Raw genomic sequence first — 25,515 nt, forward strand, 5'->3', positions numbered from 1 at the left:
AAAGCACCAGACCCAGGTGGTATCACTAGTGAATTCTACAAACCATTTAAAGAAAAAATGATACCAGGCCCCTCCAATCTCTTCCAGAAAATAGAAGAAAAGGCAGCACCTCCCAGCTCATTTTATGAGGTCAGCGTTACCCCATCCTCACTTCTCAGTGCCTTCGTTTCTCTGCCTGGAGGCCAAGGACTGGCTGGACTCAAGCTTGCTCATCTCCCATCTCTCGGGACCAGGTGGAGGAGCAGCTGTGGGCTGCATCCTTGGCTGCCAGGAGGGAGGGTGCTGGGTGCTGGGTGCCGAGGACCTACCTTCTGCAGCTGCTGATGGCAATGCAGGTGCCTGGGTGGGGCCCGGCCAGCACTGGAGTCTGGGTTAGGGGATTTCCACACACTTCTACGTTGCTTTAATTTCTAACAAGAATGTGTTGAAGTCTTTGTCTTGTGTTTTTAGAAGACAAATTCCCTCCTTCCCTAGTCAAATGTGTAACGCCCCGCAACAGATAAAGCACTGCCTCCCTCCCCACCTAGTTGCATTTGTCAGTATTGGGTCTGCTTTCACTTCCCCTAACTCGTTGGTGTTCAGACGCCCTGCTTAGATGAGCTCTGAGCCGAACTAGCCCCCAGCTGCCCAGAAACAAGAAGTTTGACAACAGGCATCCAGTTTCAGCGTTACTTTTTCTAAAAGAAACTTTTCTGGGCAGAGTTGTCTTTTGGGGGCTGGGGTAGGGAGAGAGGAGGCGTGGGGGAAATGAGAGGAATCGTGGGGCATGGGAATCATGGAACCCTGCAGCAAGGCCTCAAGAGAACCAGGGAGGCCCACCCACGCCAGTCCAGCTGCATGGCTTTTGCAAGGAAATAAGAACATGACATGAGTCAACGTGGCTCCAAGTTTCCCCAGCAGCTAATCTGCTATGATTTAAGAAATCTGATTTCCCCGGTATTTGTTTATGTGTAATCTTGTTCTGTCATACACCTGTGGAATGAGTCTGGGAAGACAGTCTACCAGGGTAGACGCTGACCTAGGGATCAAGGACAGGAGGTTAGGACCGACCTGCGGCTGAGCTGGCTGCCTCCACCCGCCGTCTGCCACCACCAGCCCCACGGGGTCGTGGAGCTGGCCCAGGGTCAACCTTGAGCAGACGTTTACCGCCTTTGTGCCTCCCTGGAGCTCTGAGGAGAAAGTCTACCAATTGGTTGACCTCTCCTGGGTGACACCCAAAGGGTAAAAGTGAAATCGCTGAACAGCGTGATGTGGCTGTACCAACACGAAGTCCCCCTGTGCCCAATCTCTAAGGCAGTCCTCAGCCCCGGGGAGGAGGAGCAGGGCCAGCTCAGTCTCCACAGCAGACAGGTCACTGTTCGTGCAAAGGGAAGAGTGCAGAAAAGTTGATTTCACTCAAATGGATCCAGGTTGCCTCGTGGTGAGGGGGCAGAATGTATGGGGGCAGGAAGTGAACCCCATGTTTGCCCCTGCCTCTCTCTGCTCAGGTGGTCGTGAGAGGGAAAGAAGGAAAGCCAGGCATTTCAGATCTGGCCGGGCACAGTACTCAGCCTGGACTGGACACAGGGCTGAGAAGAGCTGAAATGCTCAGCCTTATGAGGTGGGGAAGATGTTCCTCAAATTGCTGGAAAGCAGCCAAAGACGAGAGAAAACTCCCCACTCCTGCAACCCGAGGGAAGTGCCAAGTTTGACCAGAGAAGCCTGGTGTGCCATTCTAAGTTTTCTTGAACTCATGGGCACTTTACAAATGCAGCCAGGGTGATTAGAAAAAAACTGAGCTTCAACTCGTCCCTGAAATCGGGGCGACAGGCTTCCCACGGGATGGGGAAAGGGTTTAGAACTGACATTACCTAGACCTCAAAGGACCATGGGATGCTAGCTACCAAGTGCATCACATTTATGTTTGTACAGAATTTTTTTCACACATAGCCGGCCTTCATTCTGTAAAGGGTTTGAAGCAACTTACAAGAACACACCGTATCAGCATAAAGTTGGAAGAAAAAGAAACGGGAGCAAAGCGCAAACAAAATAAACAAAACTGGAGGACTAGAAATCCAGGTAGGACAGTGGATCCAAGACAGGCAGATGAGAGCCAGGGCATCTGCAGAATCCAGGGCCCCGCTCAGAGCAGTGGGCCAAAGCAGGCGAGGTCTGGGGAACCAGAAGCAAAGCAGGATGTTTCCAAAGTATATTCCACTGAATCCTGCTTATTCTGGCTCATTATAGATGTGCTAGAAATTTGCACAAATCTGTTTGCCAAGTATAGAGGGCCAGAGATATCTACCCTTCTGCCCACTTCTGCTCGCTCTTTCCTCCAAAGAAGCGAACGTCCATCTGGCTGGGACAGATTCCAGATTTTGGGATATTGATGAGGACATCTTCCCAGTGGATGGGGTCTGCGTGCCTACCAGGTGCTGCGCACACCTGGGACTGCCTGTCACCACCCACTGCCTGTCCTTTGTCTCTCCCTCTCTCACGTTGTGGGGCAAATGGGCTGTGAAGCTGAGCCTTTGTTGGGCATGGCCGTCCTCTTCATGGGGCACAGTAGCCCGGATAAGGCCTGGCACAGACTACAAGAGCCCGCTGTGGTGTCTCCTCTCTCTCTCCTCTTCCTGCCCTTAAGCAGCAGGCAGACCCAGGCCACCACTCAGCGGGACGATGACATAAGTGTGCCAGCTTCTTTTGCTTGGAAGCACAAGGTCTTTGGCATTCCTCAGGGGAAGTCCCGTCAAGTTTACAAGAAAGCCCTACTTTGCAATATCATGCATTAGTCCAGATAACAATAGGCTGGAATTTAAGTTGTATCTTCCCCCTGTCTTGTTTTTCTCTACGTTCACTAGAGAACCAATCTCCCCGAGATAACAGATCCTGGACCAAGACCATCTATGCCCATCAGATAGTCGCTGGTTCCTAACACAGGGGTAGAGTTGTTTTCTTTTCCTTCCCTATGACCTGTGGGGTAAGAAGATTCTGGCCTCCATCCTGTCTCTGTTTTCTCATCCAGATTTAGGCCAAGGAGGTGGGAATGTCTGAAGGCCAGTCAATGCTTTCTTTCAACCTGAAAAATTCCTCTCCATTTTGCTAAGTGTGCTAAGATCTGGCACTTGGAATCTGGGAGTGAAATGTAGAGTCCTAATCACAATCCAGTGCTAGAAGTTAATGTGTTACTTTGCCCCTATTTGCCAAAGTCTACCAAACTCCCATCTTTGAACACCAATGGGATGTCCACTACGTTTACATCCAGGTAGGTCAGATAACCAAACTCAGTTTGAGCATATTTCCGTGAAGATTCATTGCCCACAGTTCATTCTCTGGTACCAACTTTTAGTCAGTTGAAGTTTTGGGGTTTGAGTGATCAAAACTGACACTGGCTAACTCAGGCAGAAAAATCAATTTCTTAGACATATATTGGGTAACTCTCAGAATTTACAGGATGGCCAAAGACTGGGATAAGAAAATAAGCAGTCTGGGCAGTTAAGATCCCCAGCCTAGGTCATTCCATGGACCCCAGGTCATTCCATGGACCTCAGGTACAATGTGGCCATTGATTTGGCAAATGTGTTCTTTCCATTCTGGTTGGAAAGGAGGATCAGAAAGAGTTTTAGTTCCTGCATGACAGATAGGAACATTCATTTACAGTCTTGTCTTGGGGTTATATTAACTTACCTGCCCTTTGTCATAATATAATCTGAAGAGATCTGGATCACCTGGACATCCCATAGAACATCACACTGATCAATTACATTGGTGACATCATGGTGATTGGACAGGATGAACAAGAGTTGACCAGCACACCGGCTAAAGAGGAATAAATTATTGACCCTCAATAACAGAGGTGAATCTCAAGAGCATTATGACGACCCCAAGAAGCCACACATCAAAATGCACCTACTGCGTGTTTTCATTTATGTAAAACTTTGATACCAGTAAAAAGAATCCGTAGTAATAGGAGGTACATCATGCTTGCCTGATGCTGGGGTTGGGGAGGAGGCTATCTGCAAAGAGTATGAGGGAACTTTCTAGAATGATGGAAATGATCTATATCTTAACTGTAATTAGGATTACATTTGTTAAAACTCATCAAGTTAAATGTACACTTTAAGACGAATGCATTTTATACCTCAGTAAAATTGAGCTAAAAAGGAATTATACCTAATTTTAGTAAATTCTCAGTACACGTGTCATTGAATTAAACAGTGGAGGTTTTCCCATTATTACTGTATTCTCAAGCATGCGTGGCTGAGATAGAAACATCTTTTATCTTTATTCACATCTTTTTCTAGTTTAATCATTTCTGTCCGATGTGGCATTATGTTTCTACTCCTGCTTTTTTTTTTTTTTTTTTTTTTTTTTTTTTTGGTGGCTTTGCCTAATCTATCTCTGGGCAGGTCTAAGGGAGGAGATTCTTGGTTCCAGGCTGGGATGTCCAGTGTCCATGAGGGGGTCTTCCAGGGTAAGTGGAGGGCTTCAGGTAAATGAAGTGTGACAATTGTACAACATGATCTGAATCCCTCTCGCTGCCCACGTCCCTGCACCGCACAGTGCTGTGTGCTACTGAGCACCACAGAACCCTCCCCTTGGCTGTGAGCATCACGTTGTGTCCTGGGCCTCCCTCCATTACCATGGGATTCCTGAGGCTCCTATGCTTCTGTCATTCTTACAGTGGTGACCTTCCCACACCAGGGCTGAGCCTGTTGCTCTAGAAAATGCTCGGGGGTGCTGGTGCCTCCATAGCAAGCATGGAAGGGCTCTCACACGAGCACGTGGGCCTTGGCTTCAAGGCTTCTTAGACCCCAGAACCCTTTCTCCCATCTTTTTTTTTTCCTAAGGAAAAAGCATGGGTGTCCTGGTAAGGGGAGCTCATGGGTAGAACACACTTGAGAATTATTGATTTAAATAATGTTAAACAGATTTCTGTGTTCTCACAGACCTTCCATGCCAATGTACGTAAGGAATCTATAAAGGGTGTGTGGAGGGGATATCCTGCCTTCCCTGACGTGGCTGTTCTCGAGTGTTCTCCTGGCCCCAGCTCTGCCTTAGACCTGACTTCCTCACATCCACGGCTCCCAAATGCCTGCCTGGCCCCTGATCACTTTCCTGCCCAGAGATCTGCCTACCTCTATGTGATTTCAGATTATATTCAGGTTCCCTTTTATCTCAACTTTCTTAGGAAATAATTTTATCCTGACAAATTACAGGCATTTCTGAGTCATCTCCTCTCCCCTCTGGTTTTTGTTTGTTTCTTTAAAGTTTGATGATTTCTAGTAAATTTATTCAGTTGTATAACCATCACCCCACTTCAGTGTGGGAACATTTTAATGCCCCCAAAAGTACAGAAGTAAAACAAGTCCTGGGGAAATAGAAGTGGGTAGGGAAGCACATAGATGGTAGATTCCCAGTTCCCTCCCGTGGCCCCTGGGGCTGGACCGCTCTGCCTCCTCCCCTCTGCACACCCCTCCCCAGGCTGGTCCAGAAGGCACCACCCCCAATTCCCCCAAATGCCCGGGGAACCTCACAAGTGTCTGGACGGAGATGGAGGGAAGCAGCAGGCACTGTCTTCAGCTTCCTGCACGATCTGCTCCAAATACTTTCACTTTTCTTTTCTCCGGAAGCCTGGCCCTCTCTGCATGTGGCAAAGCACAGACTTCCTGTTTCACCCACTGCCATCTCCCTGCTGTTCTCTCAGTCTTCCAGGAGGGATCCCTGGCCCAGCCCCTGGACCGGGAAAGGGGCAGGAGCAGGTGGCTGACCCAGCATCCAGGTGGGTTTTTGTCTCAGCTGCTTTATTCTTTCTTTCGGTGATTGGGCTCTGATAGCTAATTTCCTGGCAGCAGCTACAGGGTGGAACCCAACTATTGAAACTGTGAGGCTCTCTCTTCGTAAAATATTGTCTTCCAAAGATAGAGAGCAATGTGGGATTTAACCAGAGACTCCGAAAAAGGGGGACAGACGTGGGAGTGGTGGGGGAGCAGAGACACAGCTCAATTCTTCTTTCCCTAAATTCTAGCCTGTTGTTGTGGATGGAACCAAGATTTGCTCTCTACTCTTCTCTTCTGTGCTTTGTGATTTGCACTCCGCCCCAAATGGGCAACTCATTTATTATCCATTGTGCGAGTGACTAGAGGTAATTGGTGGGAAAGAGACAATAAGGAGAGAACATTTAATTTCCTCTCCAGTGTTTCATGAACTTTATATATATATATATTTTGAAGCACATTTATGATTGCTTCCTTGAAATAAATTCCTGGAAGTGGAATTTGGGACTCAAGGGAATATATACTTCAGAGTGTCTGACACTGATTGCTAAATTAGCCTCCAGAACATTTGGACCTTTTTACATTTTCACCAGGAGCATCTGTGATTATTGCTTTTATTCTTTATGTGGAACATTTTGATAGACAAACATTATTAAGTTGTCTTCTTTTGTACTGCCCCAACTACTAGTGAACTGCCATGTTTTTTATATATTTATTGCACACTTGACTTAATTGCCTATTTGTGTTTTGCTTTTTTTTCTATGTGAATGTCTTTTGTTTATTCGTTTTTAAGACTCCTTTACATGATAAAAATCTGAACGCTAGCACATGAGACCCAATATCATGCACTAGTAAAAAATGGGGCTTTAGTCAGACAAGCTCTGCTTTGCCAACCTTGCGCTAGTTACTTAACCTCTCTGTGCCTTGCTTTCATTCTTGAGAATTACAACAGATGAAGGATAAGGAACCTGGTGGATATTATGTTCGGAATGCTGTAGTATGATTAATCATCCTAAATGTAGCCCCACGGCCACTTGCTCTTCTTACCACCTCTTCATTCTGGCTTTCTCTGGCTCTGTGCTGATCTTTGCAGTATTCTTCCCCGTATGATGGATTCTGTCTACATCATGGATGCTAGATTTCCCTTCCACCTGTTCTCAGTCTCCCAGGATTTCTTCACAATTATAGACCTCTTATGGCATCTTTTCTTTTCCAGCACTACTATGGATTATTCTATTTTTACAATATGTTTCTTTTTTTCTGTCAAACTTAAAGGATGTGGGAATGAGTAGAGAGAGTAGGGCTGCTCATTCTACCACTGGGATTAATCCTGGAAACAGTCACTACTTACAGTTTAATTTTCAGTCATACACAAAATGAAATTGGAAAGATGGGATCTCTGTTTCGTTGTAAAAAATATCTCTGGATGGTTGAACTTTTTGTTAGTACTCTTTTCTTGACAATTTGTCAGGAATATTATCTGTATGTTTTCTGCCTATTATAACATGGATATTTTCTCCTGGTCTATCAGTGGTTAATTTTTATAAATGTTGCGTGGGCATGGGAAAGGTGCATGTCTGTTCTGAGGTATGAAATTGATACATATAATAAATTAGTTACGTTGCCTTTACTAATCATTTCTTTCACATCTTTCATGTCTGCTTATGTTTGGCCTGCTTGTGTGTCAAAGATTGTAGGTGGTTTACTGAATTTTCTAAATATTATCAGGTTTTCATCTTTCTACTCATTATTGGGTGGTCCCTTTTTACAAGCACTGCTAGTGTTTGTGTTGAGCTGCCGCCCAGGCAATCTTAACTCCGTCCAACATTCACAATATAATGGGTACAATCATAGTAACCATCTTGCAAGCGTTTTGTGAAGATCAAATAAGTTGTTGCATGTGAAACCCTTAGAACAAAGCCCGGCACGTAGGAAGTACTCAATAGGTACTAGCTATTTTGAATATCTGTCTTATGTTTACCAGCAGCCCCTTTGGGATTTCAGCATCATCTTTTAGGTTACTTTCTGCCTCCGTGGTCACTGGGCATTGTCATTGCCTCTTATGCCCATGAGGCTTTGAGGCAGGAGTTGCTTTGCAGACTACCAAGGGCTACTACCTTTGGTACCAGGATGCCGGTCTGAAGATGCCCACTGAGCACAAAGAGCAGCTCCCCAAGTTCCCAGAGTCTTTCCTCTCCTCTCATGCCTCTTTCATAGGATGTTCACCATGACCAGCGCCTTAGAAGAGGCTCTTCTCCAGCACTTCGTATACCAGAAGCTGGAGATTGCCTATGCCATATACAAGCCATTTCCCTTCCTCGAAGGCCTCCGAGACAGCTCCTTCATCACGGAGACAATATACCGGGTGAGTTGCGCTGCCCACTTTCCCATGGCAGCCCAGCCCCCGCCAAGAAGTCCCCATTACTGAGGTTTCAAACCCCAAGGCCCAGGGCTTCTGGAGCTCGGATGGCCTAGTCCCAAAGGCTCACTATCAGGGGAAGGTGGGGTCCCAGGGGCTGCCATAAAAATGACCTCAACCCCGGTGGCTTAAAACAAGAGAAATGCATTGTCTCACAGTTTTGAAAGCCAGAAGTACAAAATCAAGGTATTGGCAGGGTTGGTTCCTTCTCGAGGCTTTGAGGGAGAATCCATTCCCTGACTCTCCTAACTTCTGGTGGTACCAGCAACACTTTGTGTTCCTGGGCTTGTAGAAAAATCACTTACAATCACTGTTTCAATCTCCACATCACCTTTTCCTTTCCTTGTCTTTTCTCCTTCTCTTCTTTTATAAGGACACTGGTCATTGGGATTTAGAGCCCACCTTAATCCAGGGTAATGTCATCTCAAGAGCCCAACTTAATTACATCTGCAAATGTAATTTTTCCAATGTCCCCTTTTTCCAAATGAGGTCACATTCACAGGGTTCAAGTGGACATATCTTTTTGGAGCGGTGACACCATTCAACCCACTAAGGGTACACTCCCAATTCCCAAGAATTTGTTGGGCATAGTCCATTCAGATGTGAAGCAAGGCAGGCACTGGAAGATACAGCTGTGTGGACAAAAATGGCATTCTTTTATAATTTTGGGGTTTTTTTAATGCATTTCCTGAGTCCCAGGCCCAGGGAAGTGCAGCGGTGGTTGAACGATCTTCTCCCAGTCTCGGCCTGGTTGGCTCCAACCGCTCTTCACGTCACAGCCCAGATGTCACTACTCAGAGAGGCTTCCTTAACCCACTCATCTAACCGATTTCTCAGAGAAACTTATGCTTTCCTTTCATAACACTTCTCTCAGTAGCAACTGAGCATTTCTTTAATTTGTTTATTATTTAATGCCCATCTTCTGCACCCGACAGAGTCCCTCCCCCAGTATGGGTAACACCATGGCGATCTTATCCATTGCTGTGTACGCAAGGACTAGCCTAGTAGGTGCTCAGTAAGTGTTATGCAGTCAATTCTCTCTTGCCATGTTTCTCCTTCTGGCCAGCCTTTCATGAAGAGGAGTTTGCTGGATGATTTCCCTGTGGCTAGAACCCATTCAGGCCATCCCAAGTCCGAGAGAGAAAGAGCAGAGCCTAACAAGCAATTGCAGAATTGCCACTTGTGACCCACTCCTTGGTCCATTGCCACAGAGTTCTGCTCAGAGCCTTAGAGAAATTAATTACACAGTAAAAACCTGTGACTCCCCTTTTCCTTCCCTAAAATTTCTCTCTTCCTTCAAATGTACCTAAAATAAGGTTCACAAAGCAGACTTATTTTAAAGAAGGCTGTTATTTATTCCTATGACTAACAATCCAAATATATGCGAAGTTCTAAAAATAAACATGCGGAACTGTGACTTTTCTACGTTAGAGTTTGACTGTACATTTGTGTTAAATTCCTTCTTAACAGAACAAAATACCATTCCTACGACTTAGAAAACCACAAATGTATAATAAACTTCCATTCCATTTTATAATCATTTATAATAATCCTCGATTCCATTTTTTAAGGAATCCATGGAAGCCTGTAGAAACCAGGTCCCTGTACCCAGAGTGGTGTACAACATCCTCACCCACCTGGAAAAGACCTCCAATCTGTCATTTCTGGAGATGCTGTTCAGCCGAATTAACCTGCGTGAATACCCCAACCTGATGATGATTCTCAAGGGCTTCAGAAGTGGTACGAGGCTTCTTGAATATCCTTGGGCTATAAAAGCATGCCAGAAGCTGCTACCCTCAAAGTTTGGGTTGGCTTTCAGCCCCGTGGAATTAGGCACTTGAGTGCTGGGTTCTCTGGGGAGATGGGGAGCGTATTCTCTCACTGGTGTGCCAGGACGAGCAGCCTCTGGCCCCAGCTCTCTAAGATGAATTTCTAGAGGACACATTTCTGTCTCATCTGTTCTATGAAGTGGGGGGAAAGTTGTCCAGTATACCTCACTGGGCAGTCTCTAGGGAAATGCAGTTGCAGAGACTCAGTCTGACAGAAGGATGAGGAGAACCAGAGGGGAAGAGAAATGAATATGGATGGACAGTAAGTATCTTTTTTTTTTTTTAGTACTTACTATGTACCAGGCATCTTCCCAAGCACTTTATATGATTATCTCATATCATCTTTAAAACAATCCTGTGAAGTCGCTATTATCCCCATCTGACATATGAAGAAATTAAAGCTCAGAATAACTTTCCCAAAGTTACTTGTCTGCTAAGAGCAGAGCCAGCTGTCCTACTTGGGTTTCCTAGCACCGGGGCCTGAGATTTCAATCCCTCTTTTAAACAAGGACAGGTGGAAGGCAGAGTGTGAGGCTGGAGGAGAGAGGAGAAGGAGCTGAAGACAGAGAGAGGGTAGAAGAAGGAAGCAGAATGTGACGCACACTGGGAAGGAGTACGAGCTGGATAAATAAAAAGCAGGAGAAAGAGCAAGGACAGAGCTGGGAAGGAAGAAGCCAGGGCAAGAGAAAGAGGTGACACACGATCCATTTTAGGTTCAAGGACAAACACTTTGGCCAAAGCGCATGGTTCACTTAGCTGAGAACAACAGAAAGACGACCAGCAGATCACACTGCATCGTGCCATTTTGTTAGTGGGGCAACCACTGTGGACAGCAAGAAGTTCTTCCCCCAAAGGAGAAACGCCTCCTTGAGCTAAAGAGGCAGGGAAAGAGAAAGGCGCCCCTCCCGGCTGGCACTGGTGCACTTGAGCCCGTGCTCCTGGCAGCATCAGGGCGGCACGGGGAGGACTGGGTTCTCAGAAGCCACGCTAAGTCAGTCTGAGAGCCAGAGGCACCACACACCGCAGCGCCCCCCAACCTAGCCGAGCTCATACGTCTTTCTGGATCTGCAAATCTGTGCTTTTGTTCCAGGCCCTTCTCCAAAATCCCACCTTAATTCCTTTTTCTGTTCACTGGTTGAGACAACTCAACTCCTGAAATAAATGATGGAGAAGAATCATAAGGGAAACCTGGCCACGGAAGGAATCACGTGCAGAAAGCCAAGGGCCTGGAGTATCGAGGACGGGGAGGGAGATTGGTGTGGCTCATCGTAGGGTGTGAGGCAGGGAAACACAGAAGCTAGTTCTGAAGAAAGGAGCAGAAACCAGAGTAGAAAGGATGCACCATGTGAAGGAATTTACATTTTATCTTATTTGCTACAGGGGATGTGATGTGTTTATTTATTAAAACAGGAACATGTATCAAAATTATAACGTCATAGAAAATTGTCTAAATTCTGAAACCAAAATTAAAGAAAGACTAAAGAAAATTAAATCCCTGAGTACAAAGTCAAACTCAGCTTTATGGGTGAAACAACTTTAGTATCAGACCAGAGGTCTAATGCCCAAATCAAACACCTAGAACAGAAAGGGGCCACAAACAGTTGATGCTGGCGATGAATCAGTTCTCCGCACTTGGAAGAAGGTGAATCGCTCCATGCCCCCAACCCTCCGGAAGTCTTGTACAAAGAAATTCCCTAATCATTCTGAGTAGCCAGGGTGTTGATGTGTGTTCCTTCACCAATCCCAGTTGTCAATTCCTACGGAGGATGGAACAGAGCTGCGCTGACCCTCCTCGAACCTCCAGCCAACCCAGGAGGAGGGCGCTCCCTCCCGACGCTGCTGCCGCTGCCCCCACCCCAGAGCCACCCACCCCATGCTCCCAGTGTCACTGAGCCCAGCGCATCCACACAGCACAGCACTGAGATCACGGGCGAACCATCCAGCCCTTCTGACCCTGCCGTGGCTCTCCCCAGAACCACCCAGGAAGGAAGGATCACTCCAGGTGAGGGGAAGACTTTGTCCGACACCTGTGCCTCCCTAGCCTAGGGTACTGTGGTCATGTCTAGAAGCCCAGGGTCCCACCTTTTTGTTAATCTGGTCCATCCCATGTGCCTACCTACCACACACAGCCTTCTCCAAGGACTATGGGCACTGCCAGGGCCTTGGGGAAAGCCTAGAGCCCAAACACCAGCTCCCCACCCCTGGAGCAGGCCAGCTCTTGCCCTGGGGCATTGGGGCTTCTGTCTTGGGTGTTTTTACTGTTTGCTTTCCTCCCTGACACTCTGTCTCTGTACCCTGTAATGATTTTTCTTCCTCTCTTCAATGCCCGATGACAACTTAACATCCCAAATAAATGGTGAAGAAGACTCACAAGAGATACCCAGCACTGCCCCCGACACTGTGCAAGGTAATATTGCTTGGGGCTGACTTAGTTTAGTTCAGAGCGGGTTTGAGAGACAAACATGCACCTGCCAACCCAGAGGCTTGTGACGGAAGCCTAAGGGAAAAGAACTGGGTGTGACAAAGAAAAAGAAACAGGGAGATTGATGCCCCAGCTCAGCACAGGACTACTTGTCAGGGATGTCTCCACAGCCAGTTTGATGCCATGATGTCCAACTAATAACAGTGTTCTGAACTGACACGTAACTTGTGCAATACATCCCTCTGTGACCCTTACTCGGTCGCTCACCCTCTGATTACAGGGTCCTTTCAATCATATTCATTTTTATGTGGTTTGGACTCTAAGAGTAATGTTATTGAAATTAATAAAAAAGATGATAAAACATCGAAGGATCTGCGGATTGCAAGATCTGCTAAAACACTGAAAGATTTAGCTTCCAAAATTGTGTTTCTTATCGCTCCCAACCATCATTATTAAGGACTTTGATTACATTACATATAACCATGGAGTATTATCGGGCTCTGTCAAAAATGGTATCGTGGATTCTCCAAAACTGAGCATAAAGGGCCCCGTTTGGTCCAAATGTTTCCTTCACTCCTCTAAGACACACCATCCAAATAACATAATCATGAAGCCAGTAACAATGGAAGATTCCATCTTCTAGGTTACCAAAAGAAAGAAAGAAATTGTGAAGTTAGTAAGTAATGAATCACTGTATCCTACACCTGAAAGTAATATAATGCTGTATGTTAACTACATTAGAATTAAAATTTAAAAAATAATAATAAAGTAGAAAAAAATTAGTAAGTAGCTAGTTGAAAGGAAACGATGGCTGACTCTCCCCCTCTATGCCACCCGTGCCGGGCCTTGGTGTTCAGTTGGCCCCACTGTTTTTACTGGCTGGAATAGATTGGTGTTGTTCCTCCCCCTCTGGTCCCTGTTCGTTGGTCCTGGGCCCTGAAATTCCTCTTCTTCCTCTGCTCAGTGTCCGGTAACAACCTGAGATAAGAGATAACAAAACGCTCAAGAGATGTCCCACCGGGCCCCATGCCAGCTAATTTTCACGTAGACAAGTTTAGCTTGCCTCACTTTCCATATCTACCAAGAGGAGAGCCCGTTCGGATCTTCTTGAGACAGGGCTCTCCTCGCCACCCTGGACCACCATCTTCGTGCTGCAAACATCACTAGAAGGTCTGCTAAGGCTGGTGGCAGGAACCCTGGGGAAAGGACAGGGGACTAAGTCAGAGCAGAACTGTGTAACTCACCCATGCTCTGAGGTCCCTGCAACAAGGTAAAGCTCAAAACTGCTCCATCCAAATGCGAAGCAAACAAAAACACTGTGGGGCCCAGGTGTGGATGGTTCTTTTTCCCAGCCCCCACCCTGACTGTGGGGAAGTTTCATCTTCAAGCCTAGTCATTTCTATATCGTTTCGATTTTTAAGAGTTGATAGGATTAAAATAATTTGAAATGCAACAAATTATTTAAAATGCCGCAGGACTGCTTGACCTCTGCCTCAATGACCTATTCTTAAGCAGGCCAAAATTTGAGATTGATCTCATAGTACCATGTAAACAAGGGGAAGGTGGCAGTCTTACTTGAGATTTATTATGGCTTCCAGCCGCTTCTGTCTTCCTCGTGCAGCAAAAACTAGAACTTTGTATTTATTTGCTATTAACACGTGCTAGCCAAGTCGAGGCTAGCTCCCGCTTTCTTGGTCCTTGTACATAGAAATATATAAGGCACTTAGCTTCCTTCACCATTTTTCAAGGTGAAATAATGACAAAGAGAGCGGTTCAAAAATATCCGTTCACAGACCTCTAAGCAATAACGTGTATTTTTCCTATGGCGAAGACATTCCCCTTCATTGAAGCCACCAGAAGTCAAGGTCAGCACTCACCCTACTCGCAGCCTCATTCCTTGCGTGAGGGTGGCTGAGAGCTGGTGTTCCTCCCTTCTACTGCATAAGGGGAGCCTCTCGAAACGGGTCAAACTGAGCCCTCCTCTGTGGGGCAATTGTTCCCTGCTTCACGGGGATGACCACACAGGTAATTCTAACCACCGGCTGATCAAATCAAGGCAGAGGCAGGGAGCCTGAGGGCTGGTAGAACCCCCCACCCACCCCAGGTGACACGCGCTCTGCACCCTCCTGCTCTGCCCTCAGCTCCCTTAGGACTTTTCCTTCAGCCTATTCCAAGCTCTGAACCGATTTCTCTTTCCTCTGTTAGTGATAACAGATGACTCTCCTGAACCAAATGACCCCAAAGAGCTCCAGGAGGCATCCAGCACACCTCCCAACAAGAAAGGTAAGGAAAGGTTGCCTTTCTCCTGTAGATGTCGGGAGCATGAATTTGGGGGTGCTTTCGGCTTTTTGGATCCTGTGTGGTCAGAAGCACCCACCATGTGATTGTTCTCATGATGCTCATTAACAGCTTGTTTCTCCCATTCACTGCATCTTCCTTGAAAGCCTTCATGAAGATTGTAGGGAAGCCAGAAGGCATTGAAGGCCACTGAAATATGTACCCAGTACAATCACCTGCTCTGAAATCATCAAAGTCTCCTTTACCCACAACTTCTTAGAGGGTTAGTTGTACCTCCCTCTTTAACTGAAATGGGTTCCCACAAGAGGACCCACTGCTTTCTTTTTTAAAACAGGAATGCATACTCTCCACGCTCACTCATTGTGGAAGGCAGGGTGGGTGCCCACTGCTTGCTATCCCCCGTCCCTGGCCAACTCCTTCCTCCTCCATCCTCTATTTTGAGGCTTGACCATTCAAATGAACTGTTCCGTTGCTCTTCATCACTATCATCCTTGATTTGCCCCCAATTCCTCAGCACACCTCAAAGGCTGACTTAGAATTTTTCTGTCAGTTCAAGTCCTGCCACCATCCTGGACACCTTCCAAGGTACACAGGGATAAGAGGCCCCTCGGATCCTTCCGTGGCTCTTTTCCAGTGATATTTTTCTGCACTGATTCTTGGCCTCCTGCACCCAAAGGCAACCGATCGGCCTTCTCATCACTGACGCCTGGCTCGACCTCCCAATAATTAATTTCAGAATCCTCTTTTTTGACATCTAATCCTTGAAGTCTGCTCCTTCTACAGCCATTGTTCACTTGAACAATTCTTAAAACTTAAAATTCTTAAAAATTCTGAACGTTCTTAAAAAATTAATCCAAGGGGCGCCTGGGTGGCTCAGTCAGTTAAGCCTCCAACTCTTGATTTTGACTCAGGGCATGATCTTAGGGTTGTGGTATCAAGGCCTGTGTCAGGCTCCACACTCAGTGCAGAGTCCGCTCGTCCCTCTCTCTCTGGTCCTCCCCCAGCTCACACATGTGTGTTCTCCCTCTCAAATAAATAAATAAAATCTTTTTAAAAAAATTAATTTGAAAGTTTCCCTGCCTGATTTCTTCCTTACAATTTGTTCCTCCTGGAGCTTTCCTTCAATGTCACTTGGATGACCAGTCCACTGGCCCTTCTCTTTTCTGGTTCATCTTTTGCCTCTCTTCACGCCCCTTCATACCAGATTAGAGTGCACAGACCAAGGCTTCAGTAAACCTCTTTGCTGATATCTTAATCTGCCTTGCCTCTCTCAGTCTTTTCCTAGAACCCTCTGGCAGGTCTTGGAGGGACCCATTATCTGCTTTCTGCACACTGTGTCTGAAGGCAGACACCTCTGGGGAGAGCCACACAGCTGGGCAGAGCACAGGACCTGTGTCTTCATGAGTCCGGCATAAATGAGCCTCCCACTCTGCATGACAATTCCACTTCTTGCAATGATCCTTCCCAATCCCGAGCTTTTTCTTCAAGCTGCCGACCCCCTCGCCACTTCCTTTTTCTTTAACAGATTACTTTTCCTCCTACTTCATAGAAAGGCACCAGATAGGAATCTCCTCAGTTCCTGCCACCAACCAGCAAACTCTAACTGCATCTGTCCCCTCCTCTCTTGTTCCCTCTTTCTCTCTACAGCAATCCTTCCATCGCACCTGATGGGGTCCATGATCCCTTCTTTCTCCTGAGAATTCAGCATCTCCCTGTCACAGGACCTGCATCCAGCCACTGCCCAAGTTTATCATAGCTCATAAAAAGAGCTTCCTCTTGATCCTCAGCTCACCTCACCTGTTTCCATAGCTCTCTCCTCCATTTCACAACCAAACTGCTAGAAATGATTTAGCTAAACTCATTGTCCCCATCTCTTCACGTCACTCTTTTTCTCCCTCATTACTCCAGGAAGCAGCATCAAGTAAGGTCACCAATGACCTCCTCACCACTATGGTTTGAAGACCGAAAGTTAAAGCTGAGACCTGTTGACACGTAAAGTTGGCAGGTCTATGTTTGTGGCCATGGGAAAATGATCTGTACCCTTTCTGTTTAGGAAAGAAAAGAAAAAGAAGTATCTGGTCAACTCCAAAAAAGAGACACCAGAAAAAAAGGCTCCCAAAAGGTAAGATGAGAGAAACAAGAAGAGGTCAGAGGCTGCAGACAGCTCATGCTCGTGGGTCAAGGTGTGGGAAGTTGAATTTTATTCTAATGAAATGAGGAGACATTGAAGAGATCTAATCAATGAAGTGACAGGATCCCATTTTACGTTTGACAAGAACAATTTTGGGGTTGTGTAAAGCATGAATTGGAAACAGAAAAGAATGGAAGCAGGGCTACCATTTGCGGGGGCAGATGTCATGCAAGTCATTAGAACTCTGCATTCAGGTCTGGCAGTGGAGATGGAGAGAGGAGAGCCAGTTCAAGACCAACTTGGAGGCAGAGGAGATAGACCTTAATAAATTGGAAGCTGGGGAAGAGAGAGACAGCAAGGCTTGCTCTTCAGTACCTGGCTTGAACGGCCGGGTGAATGTGTTGCTTAGAGAAGATGCAAATAATGGGGGTGAAATTTTAGAATTTTCAATTTTTGACCTGCCAATTTCAAGATTTGTGCTAGCTGTCTATGCCTTTGTGCCATGCCAGGTAAGTGCTTTGTCAAAAACTGTGAAGGGTCTGAGAGGGTACCCTACTGGAATAGGCACATTCTTTACGTGTATGACCACTGCAGGAACCCAGGCGCCGGGATCAGGGGAAAGAATTCCTTGTTGATATTCACAACCAGCTCCACAGCCAGAGTAACATTGCAGCATCTACCTCCCACATGCAGACCCATAGGCGACAAGAAGAGAGCCGATGGAATCTTTCTGAGAGGCAGATGATATCCCAGAGACAAGGGACAGAGAATGACGGGTTTTCTGTTTACAGACAGGACAAGGACAGTCATCCTTTTGCCCTCCTGAAAGGAGAAGGAAAAAAAAAAAAACAAAACAAACAAACATTGCTGCTTTGAGATTAGATTGAAACAATCCCGAGTCCTCACCCTAATCTTTTGGAATTTAAATGCCTCTTTCCAAGAGGCCGGGAAAGCCCAGGTGCCTCCAGCTTTTACTCAGGATGTCTCCAAGTTCTGGGCTTCACTCCTTTTGATGTGTAAATACCTATGGAGGGAGGGCTTCAGTAATCCTGCGTCTTTGGGACTTAACCTAGGAAGCTAGCCCTGCTGTAGGCATTTGGCAATCTCAGGAGATGAGAAGTTTTATTATCTTTTTGGATCAGACAGCAATTTACTAGATACAGATCTCATTCTCATCGTATGTGAAAAGCGAAATATTTCCAGAGAAGTGAAAGTAAGCATTCCCTATCTTTATTCTGTATTTATTTCCATGTCTCTGGAGGCTAGGGCTTTTTACAGAAGCACTGAGAAATCAAGGGAGTTTAATTTCCCCCACAATATGCCACTCTGGCACTCAATAAAAAAATCAGATCCAAAGATATAAATATAAGTCCTTGGCAAAATGAAGGCATCCAGGACCGCGGGAAAGAGAACCCTAACCTTGACAACCCCTTGCAAATCCTCTCTGTTCCAGACTTTCACTCTATCACAAGGCCCCTCAATTCTTTGATACCTTGCACTCTCTCCACTAGAGGAACCTAGGGACCCTTAGATCCCTCCTGATCCACACCTAGGCCCTCAGGAACCTCCTCCGGTGCCAAAACGGACCACTTAGCCATTTTCACTCGGATGTGGCCACCTCCAGAATGAAGGTGTCATACAACAGGGCCCAGGAAAGAAATTCCACTGCTCTGGGAGTCTGGTTAATTTCAACAGGTTGTGCAGGGGTGAGAGCAGATGGTGAGTCTAAGGGAGAAAGAAAGGTGCACACAAGGAAAAATATATAATTACAGAGAAATAGCAGAAGAAAAACAAGGCACAGGAGCATAGAGATCTCAAAGTGTGGGGGCTGGGGACACGGGAGGGGGAGGAGGAGCTTTACTGGGCACCCCAGTGAAAACTCTTCACAGACTATTCACTATTTGACCCAGGGAGAACCTCACCTCGGCACAGAAGCCAAGAGAAGCTCCAAGTGGTGGATCAGGCAACTCAAAGGAAGGATGATTCACCCAGCAAGTCAAATGTCATGACAAGTGTCCAAAAGGCAAGCACCGAATGTGCCCAAACCTCTGGACCAGAGGGTAAGGCTGGTGACAGAATCTTCCATTTGAATGCTCAGTGTGGGAGGGTCTCTCACAGAGCAGGCACAGCACTAGAGGGATGTGTAAAGGTAATAGGAGAAGCGCCAAGAAAGTTGGTGAGCTGTGTGTGACAAGAGGGAACAAAGATGTGTTGCACCTGAGGAGATTTTGTGCAGAAATAGCTCTGTCCACACGGTACAGCTGACCTCAGCTGTGACCTTAGGCAGCAGCTCTCAAACTCTTTGGTCCCAAGACTTCTTTACACTCTTCAAAATTATGGAGGACCCTAAAGACCTTTTGTGTCTGTTGTTTATATTTATCTATGTGTACTTCATTAGGAATTAAAACCTATCGTTCAAAAATATTTATGTGTTAATTCCTTTAAAAGTAACAGTAATATACCAACTACCTGTTAACATAAATAACATATTTTTATGAAAAACAAATATATTTTCCAAATACAAAAATTGGTGAGAAGACTGGCACCATTTTACATTTTTATAAACCTCTTAATGTCTAGCGGAATCAGAGACAGCTGGATTCGTATAGCTGCCTCTGTGTTTGATTGATTGGGATACATTGCTTTGGTGGAAGGACAGGAAGATAATCCAGCTTCACGAGGATCCATAGTTTAAAAGGGTGGAGTATTTTAACAGTTTTTTTTATGTTTTTATGTTTTTAAATGTTTTTATGTTTTATGTTTTTGTGTTCATCTCTGATATTGCACCCAAAGTCAAGAAGGGATGGTTTCATAAAGGTTAGTTGAGATGTAGCATCTGAAACCACATCTTATACACCTCTGAAGCTAATAATACATTACATGATAATTAACTGAATTTAAACAAAATAAAATTAAAATTTTTTTTAAAACCTAACTTTTTATACTCTTGCAATACAATGCATTTATGCTGTCTTGCATTTTAAATGGATCTACTTATGCAGGATTTTATAACATCTTGGACATTTGGAAAATGTTGGTTCACTGAATTCTACAGTGAGCTGGCAGCGCAATCACACAAGTATTTTTCTCAAGACATTCATGCTTCAAGATGTAGTGAACTGTTTTATATGAACTCCTCGGTTTTCCACATAGACTATTAAAAAGATGTATTAAAAAGATGTATACTGGGCGCCTGGGGGGCTCAGTCCATTAAGCGTCTGCCTTCGCTCAGGTCACGATCCCAGGGTCCTGGGATGGAGCCCTGGATCAGGCTCCCTGCTCGGCAGGGAGCCTGCTTCTCCCTCTGCCTCTGCTGCTCCCCCTGCTTGTGCTCTCTCTCTCTCTCTCTCTCTAATAAATAAATAAAAATGTTTTAAAAAAAAAAAAGATGTATACTCAGGGGCGCCTGGGTGGCTCAGTTGGTTAAGCATCCGACTCTTGACTCTTGGTTGCAGCTCAGGTTGAGATCTTGAGGTCGTGTGATCCAGCTCCGCATCCACCTCTGTGCTCAGCGGGGAGTCTGCTTCAGATTCTCTCTCCCTCTCCTTCCCACTCACTCACTCTCTCAAATAAATAAATAAAATCCTTATACTCAAGGGTAGGAATTTAATAAATTTAATAAAGTTAAAGTTAATAATTTTATTTTTTTAAAGATTTTATTTATTTATTTGAGAGAGAGAGAGAGAGAGCCCATGAGAGGGGGGAGGGTCAGAGGGAGAAGCAGACTCCCTGCTGAGCAGGGAGCCGATGCGGGACTCGATCCCGGGACTCCAGGATCATGACCTGAGCCGAAGGCAGTCGCTTAACCAACTGAGCCACCCAGGCGCCCTAAAGTTAATAATTTTAATTGCTTCATTAAGAACATTTTTTTAAACATGCTTAAGTGAAACTGACTTTTTTATTTTTAATGGTCTGTGACAGGGAAGACTGCATAAGGTTTAGGGGCACTGCTTTGATTTGTACTAGGGCACCAGCAGCTTTACCTGCCATGACTTTTGCTCCATGTGAGCACATGTCAACATAGTGAAAAGGCGAAGAGCATCTTAGTATGGAGCCAATTTTGACCTCAAAGATCTCCTGAAAGGGTTTCTGGGATATCCCAGGGATTCACAACCTCACTTTGAGCCTCTGATCCAGGGACTCAGATGACTGCACCTCACTGGACATCTCCCTTGGTAGAGGATGCTCTGCTGCCCAGCCTTGCTCTGCTCTTCCCCACAGTGGCAGGTGGACTCGGTGGTAGAATCACTCTCAGGAAGGGTTATGGAGGTTCAAGCAAGACCTGGAACCTCCAGCCTTCACGGCAAAAGGTCTCTCCTGGGACTTCAGGAGACTCCTGTGGAGCTTTCCGGGGCATTTTCTGAGATCTGAAAGAAATGGCTTTCCTTTTTTCAGAAACCAGTGATGACTCTTCAGCAATGAATGAAGAAAAGAGGCCCCAGGAGCCATCCAGCACACCACCAAGCGTCCTGCGTGGTAAAGAGGAGGGACTGCAAAGTCTCAGCGGGCCGTCCCCAGGAGCCCAAATCAGACCTCTTTGATCCTAAACCAGTGTTCCTCAGCCCTTTTTCCATTGTCACTGCCCTAAGGGAGCCCTCTCAGATATTTTTTCCTAACCATGAACACAACCTATGATATTTTAATACCACAAATATATTATATATCCATTTATGTTTAGATAGATAATTATCTTGAGGAGGAATAAATATCTATCTATATACATCATACAGAAAAAGAATAAGATTTCCCACCCCAATCCCCAAACCAATTTTTTCTACCTTGGGGCAATACCACTGCTGCTGAAGGTGTTCTAAATACATTCATGGTGCTCTACTGAAAGTGCCAAAGTCATGGAACAAAATTTTTCCTAAGATCTGAATTTCCTTGTTTCTCACTCGACCTTTTTGGGCGAATTGAGAAGAGAACAATTCATCAGAAACACAAGTGTAGTACTGTAATCAACTGAGCAGTGGCAGCTGATCCCATTGTGGGCACGAGCTGACAGACAGTGAGGTGCATCCGCCCTCACCACCACTACCATTGTGCATTTGCTACCACTCTCCTCAGAAGGGAAAAAAATACGACCATTCTTCTGTTTGCTGGCGATGTGGTCGTTGCGTCACTAATTCACAGAATGCAACTCTCAAATGACAAGTATCTATTGTCAGAAAGAATGAGTTAAGTTTGACCACCTTGAAATACAAATGATCATTTTAACAGTTTCTCCCACATTGCACTAACTTATACAGTAATCTTGCAAATTTTCTCATGGATAATTTCATTGTATTTGTACAACAGTCTGGAGAAGGTTGAATAATGAATTCAAATTTTACTGATGAGGAGACTGAGGCATGTAAAGGATGAGTGGGTTTTTCCAAGATCCTGTGGGTAAAGGGCGGTGGCACAGGACAAGCACCTTGGTCCCCTAGAACTCTCTTCAGATCCCATCATCCCCCATTATAAATGAAGGGACAGAAATAATACTGTCAAAGCTTTGCCAACTCAATATTGTCTGAAATGCGGTGGTCACAAAGTTTAAAGCCTGCTTAAAATGACTTTCTTTCTCACTATTTTCTAGATCCAACAAATAATGGAAATAAACCATCTTTGGGAAAATCTCCTGGGGAAAAGCGTAAGTGTAAAGAACCTATTTGGTCTCTGTTAGGGTGGATTTGATGTTACTTTTTGTGGGTTGTTAAACCCTCTTCTACGCTACAAAAGACATCCTAGACCATAAAAAGATTTGTGCTTTTTGAAACAGTGATTTATTTATTTTTTTCAACCTAGAAAATTTTCCACACTACAAAAGCAATATTCAGCCGCCATTAGGATTAGCTTGCTGTGTGGGACAAGAACCGCCCTTCCCCTCAAAAACCAGTGGCTGAAATAAGAAAGCTTCTTTCTCTCTCCTATGTGGAGGTAGGCGGTTCAGGGCTGACGTCATGCACCTAGAATCTCAAACTCATTAGTCATTGCACCACCAACCTCAGAGTGTGGCCTCCCCTCACCGGGGTCCAGCCAGGGAGTTTACATTCCCACCAAAGGGAAGAGGCAAGGTCTAGGAGGGCATGTCTCCTCCACTGAAGGAGGTTGCCTTTAGACATTCTGTTACCATTTCTTTGCTTCGAGTGACCTGACTACACCTGACTGCAAAGGAGGCTGAGAAATGTCATTTTTTTTTCTCGAAGGACAGGTATCCAGCTCGAAATCAAACCGCTTGATTAGCAAAGAAAAGCGAGACCGGAGAAAGCCAAATAATCAGCAGTCCCTGCCCCGCACACCGTGGTGGTGAGCATTGCTAGTGCTCTCCACTATTTCCAGTTCTCCTCCCTGCCCTGGATGCTGCATTTCTCAGCTCCTTGCAGGAGACAGGGCCGGGATCACGGGTCTGGCCAATGAGCTGGGATGAGTGTCACTTCTGAGTCAAAACACAGGAGAGTACTGTGCAGATCTCTGCACCCCTTTCCCCTGATTGCAGAAGTGTGTGAAAGAGGGAGGTGCCAGCAGGCCAAGGCAGCAAGAGTCTCAGCACCACCGCAAAGGCTGCTGGGGGACTCCAAGTCTCGCAAGGGACTCTGTGTGACTTAGACATACACTATGAACATGAAACCACCAAAATGTGGCCTGTGTGATACAATGTTCCCAGTAAAATCCACAGAATCTGTATGGGAAGTTATTAATCAGGAAGTGAAACTCCTATTTCATATCTGCTTTCCCCACTTTCTTTCTACACGTTAGAAAGATGCATACCTTTATCTCATTCTATACACATAGAAGCTCATACTATAGGGTCTATAAACAATTTTTTCATTGTGTATTTAATACACATATCTGCATATCAATGTTACCCGTTTTTCTTTCTTTTATACAGCACATTATTGTATAATTAGCAATTTAGTTTAAATAGTAGCCTATATGATGGACAGTTAGGCTATCTCCAATTTTTATATGAAAATAGAAGTCATGTTTGTGTGTGTTTGTACCTTTGCACACATGTCCAATAATTTCCTCCGAATTAATTTCTAAGTGTGAGATTACTTGGTTAGAGTCTGCACATCTTTGATTTTGTCTGTCAGCAAATCGTTCTTCAGAAAAATGGGATGATTTACATTCTCTTTGATAATGTGAGTGCTCATAAGTGCTCATTTTCTACGTCCTCATCCACACTGGGTAGGCTAAAACCTTTTAAGAGATGGGAATTCTTAAAACCAAACAATAGTTTTTTTTATGATTAGTTGTTTAAAGACAATTTTAAATAAATGTGTCATTTGTCTTTCCTCTTTGAGTATTTTCAACTTATGTTCTCTCCCATTTTCCTAGTGTTCTATTCCTCTTTTGTTTTATCTAGCAAGGATATTAACCCTCTCTATTTTACATATGCTGCAGTTTTCCTCATTTTTTTGTCTCAATATTATAAGGATGTTTTTTAAAGTGTGAGGATTTTTTACTTGTTAAACAGTCAAATCTGTTCATCTTTTACTTTTATGATTTTGCTCTTGAGTTTTAGCTAAGTAAATCTCTTATATGTGGCTTATAATGATGTCTCTATTTTTCTTCTACTCTTGAAAAACTGGTTATTAATGTGAAAAAAATGGCATATTTTATTTTTAAAGGGCACATTTTAAATGTTGATGATTTGGTGTATCTATTACTTCTTTGTTCAATCTTTTTTTATTTCCGAGTAAAATGCAGTACTTTTTTTACATAAATTTATTTATAAAGTATTGACATTTCAAGCTTGAAGATCAATATTTATAGCCATAAGAGATGATTTTTTTTTTCTGTTTTAGGAAAGAGGACAGAAAAATACAACCCGCCATCTTCAAAAAGAAGACAGGAAAACAAGCTCCCAAGAAGTAAGCAAGAAAAATGAAATTACTATTCCCTTGTTCATCACGGCCCTTACCGGATGACCCGCATGGCCTCCTCTCCTGCTACATGGCTATCTGGGTATCCCTGGAGCACAGCCAGTCCCATCCTTGCCCCCTAGACTACCCTGTTAAAGGCCCTCTCCTCACAAAAGAAGGAGAACCCAGACACCATGTTGGTTCCAGCAGACCTCTTTTCTCTTATCAATGGGAGCGATAGGGTGGAACTGGACAGAAGGTGTCAGGCAGTTTTGAGATTAGGACCGTGTCTAGTCTGGCTCCGAGCCAGGATGAATAGACAAAGCAAGTCTTAATAGGCAGGCAGGATTCAGACTCCCAGTATCAGACTGGAGTTAGATTTGGAGTCATGGAGCATTCAAAGTCACCTGAATTGCCTCGTGCCTGCTTATCTTGTGTCTACTCCATGCATGAAAATTGCATTATTTGCAGTTTAGGAAACAAAAATGTGCGAAACTGCATTTTCCGGTTCCTCTGCTTTATCTCTCTGCTGTCTTCGTCACCCTGAACTCTCTCCCTCCTACTTTCCTCCTTCCCTTTTCCTTCATCCTTTTACTCAAAACCATGTACCCAAGGTGTGCCAGTCAGTAAGGATTCCCTTGGATTCTGGGCCATTCTGTGAGCGCCCTGGGAGGGCATTTCCCCTCAGCTCCCAACATGCATCATGACATGAGCGTCACTGCTTTGGACATGCTCCACACTTTCCTGCTTGCTTCCAGTGCCTCTCAGTCTCAGGGTTGTAACCTAGGAGGGGACTCAGATCTACGCGCTTGC

General features: G+C 45.1%; 2 protein-coding genes across 13 annotated transcripts in view; one reads left to right on the forward strand and one right to left on the reverse strand.

The window, feature by feature from the left end:
* LOC112837630 (nuclear body protein SP140-like protein) overlaps positions 1-280 on the reverse strand; it is a 56,130-nt gene extending 55,850 nt beyond the window's left edge. The window contains exon 1 of the mRNA XM_025890069.2: positions 152-280. Coding sequence (XP_025745854.1) covers positions 152-258 — 107 coding nt within the window. The 5' untranslated portion in view covers positions 259-280. The remainder of the gene's footprint in view (positions 1-151) is intronic.
* A 5,325-nt stretch (positions 281-5,605) lies between these two features.
* The window catches only part of SP110 (SP110 nuclear body protein), a 47,957-nt gene continuing 28,047 nt past the window's right edge, over positions 5,606-25,515 (forward strand). For 2 of the 12 annotated variants that reach the window (XR_003211793.2, XM_025890135.2), the window contains exons 1-11: positions 5,606-5,761; positions 7,974-8,121; positions 9,747-9,915; positions 11,752-12,006; positions 12,367-12,411; positions 14,632-14,709; positions 16,778-16,846; positions 18,766-18,915; positions 21,251-21,331; positions 22,434-22,487; positions 24,646-24,711. Coding sequence is in view for 11 of the 12 variants with exons in the window: in XM_025890135.2 (XP_025745920.1) it covers positions 5,628-5,761; positions 7,974-8,121; positions 9,747-9,915; positions 11,752-12,006; positions 12,367-12,411; positions 14,632-14,709; positions 16,778-16,846; positions 18,766-18,915; positions 21,251-21,331; positions 22,434-22,487; positions 24,646-24,711 (1,249 nt within the window). In the remaining variant the exon portion in view is untranslated. Of the gene's footprint in view, positions 5,762-7,973; positions 8,122-9,746; positions 9,916-9,986; positions 10,267-11,751; positions 12,007-12,366; positions 12,412-14,631; positions 14,710-16,777; positions 16,847-18,765; positions 18,916-21,250; positions 21,332-22,433; positions 22,488-24,645; positions 24,712-25,515 lie in introns of those variants that run through there. The other 10 variants (XM_025890172.2, XM_025890153.2, XM_025890183.2 and 7 more) reach the window with 8 other exon arrangements.

Source organism: Callorhinus ursinus, unplaced genomic scaffold (genome assembly GCF_003265705.2).
Source record: "Callorhinus ursinus isolate GAN/ISIS: 27379988/994484 unplaced genomic scaffold, GSC_fseal_2.0 scaffold2, whole genome shotgun sequence".
NCBI lineage: Eukaryota > Metazoa > Chordata > Mammalia > Carnivora > Otariidae > Callorhinus > Callorhinus ursinus.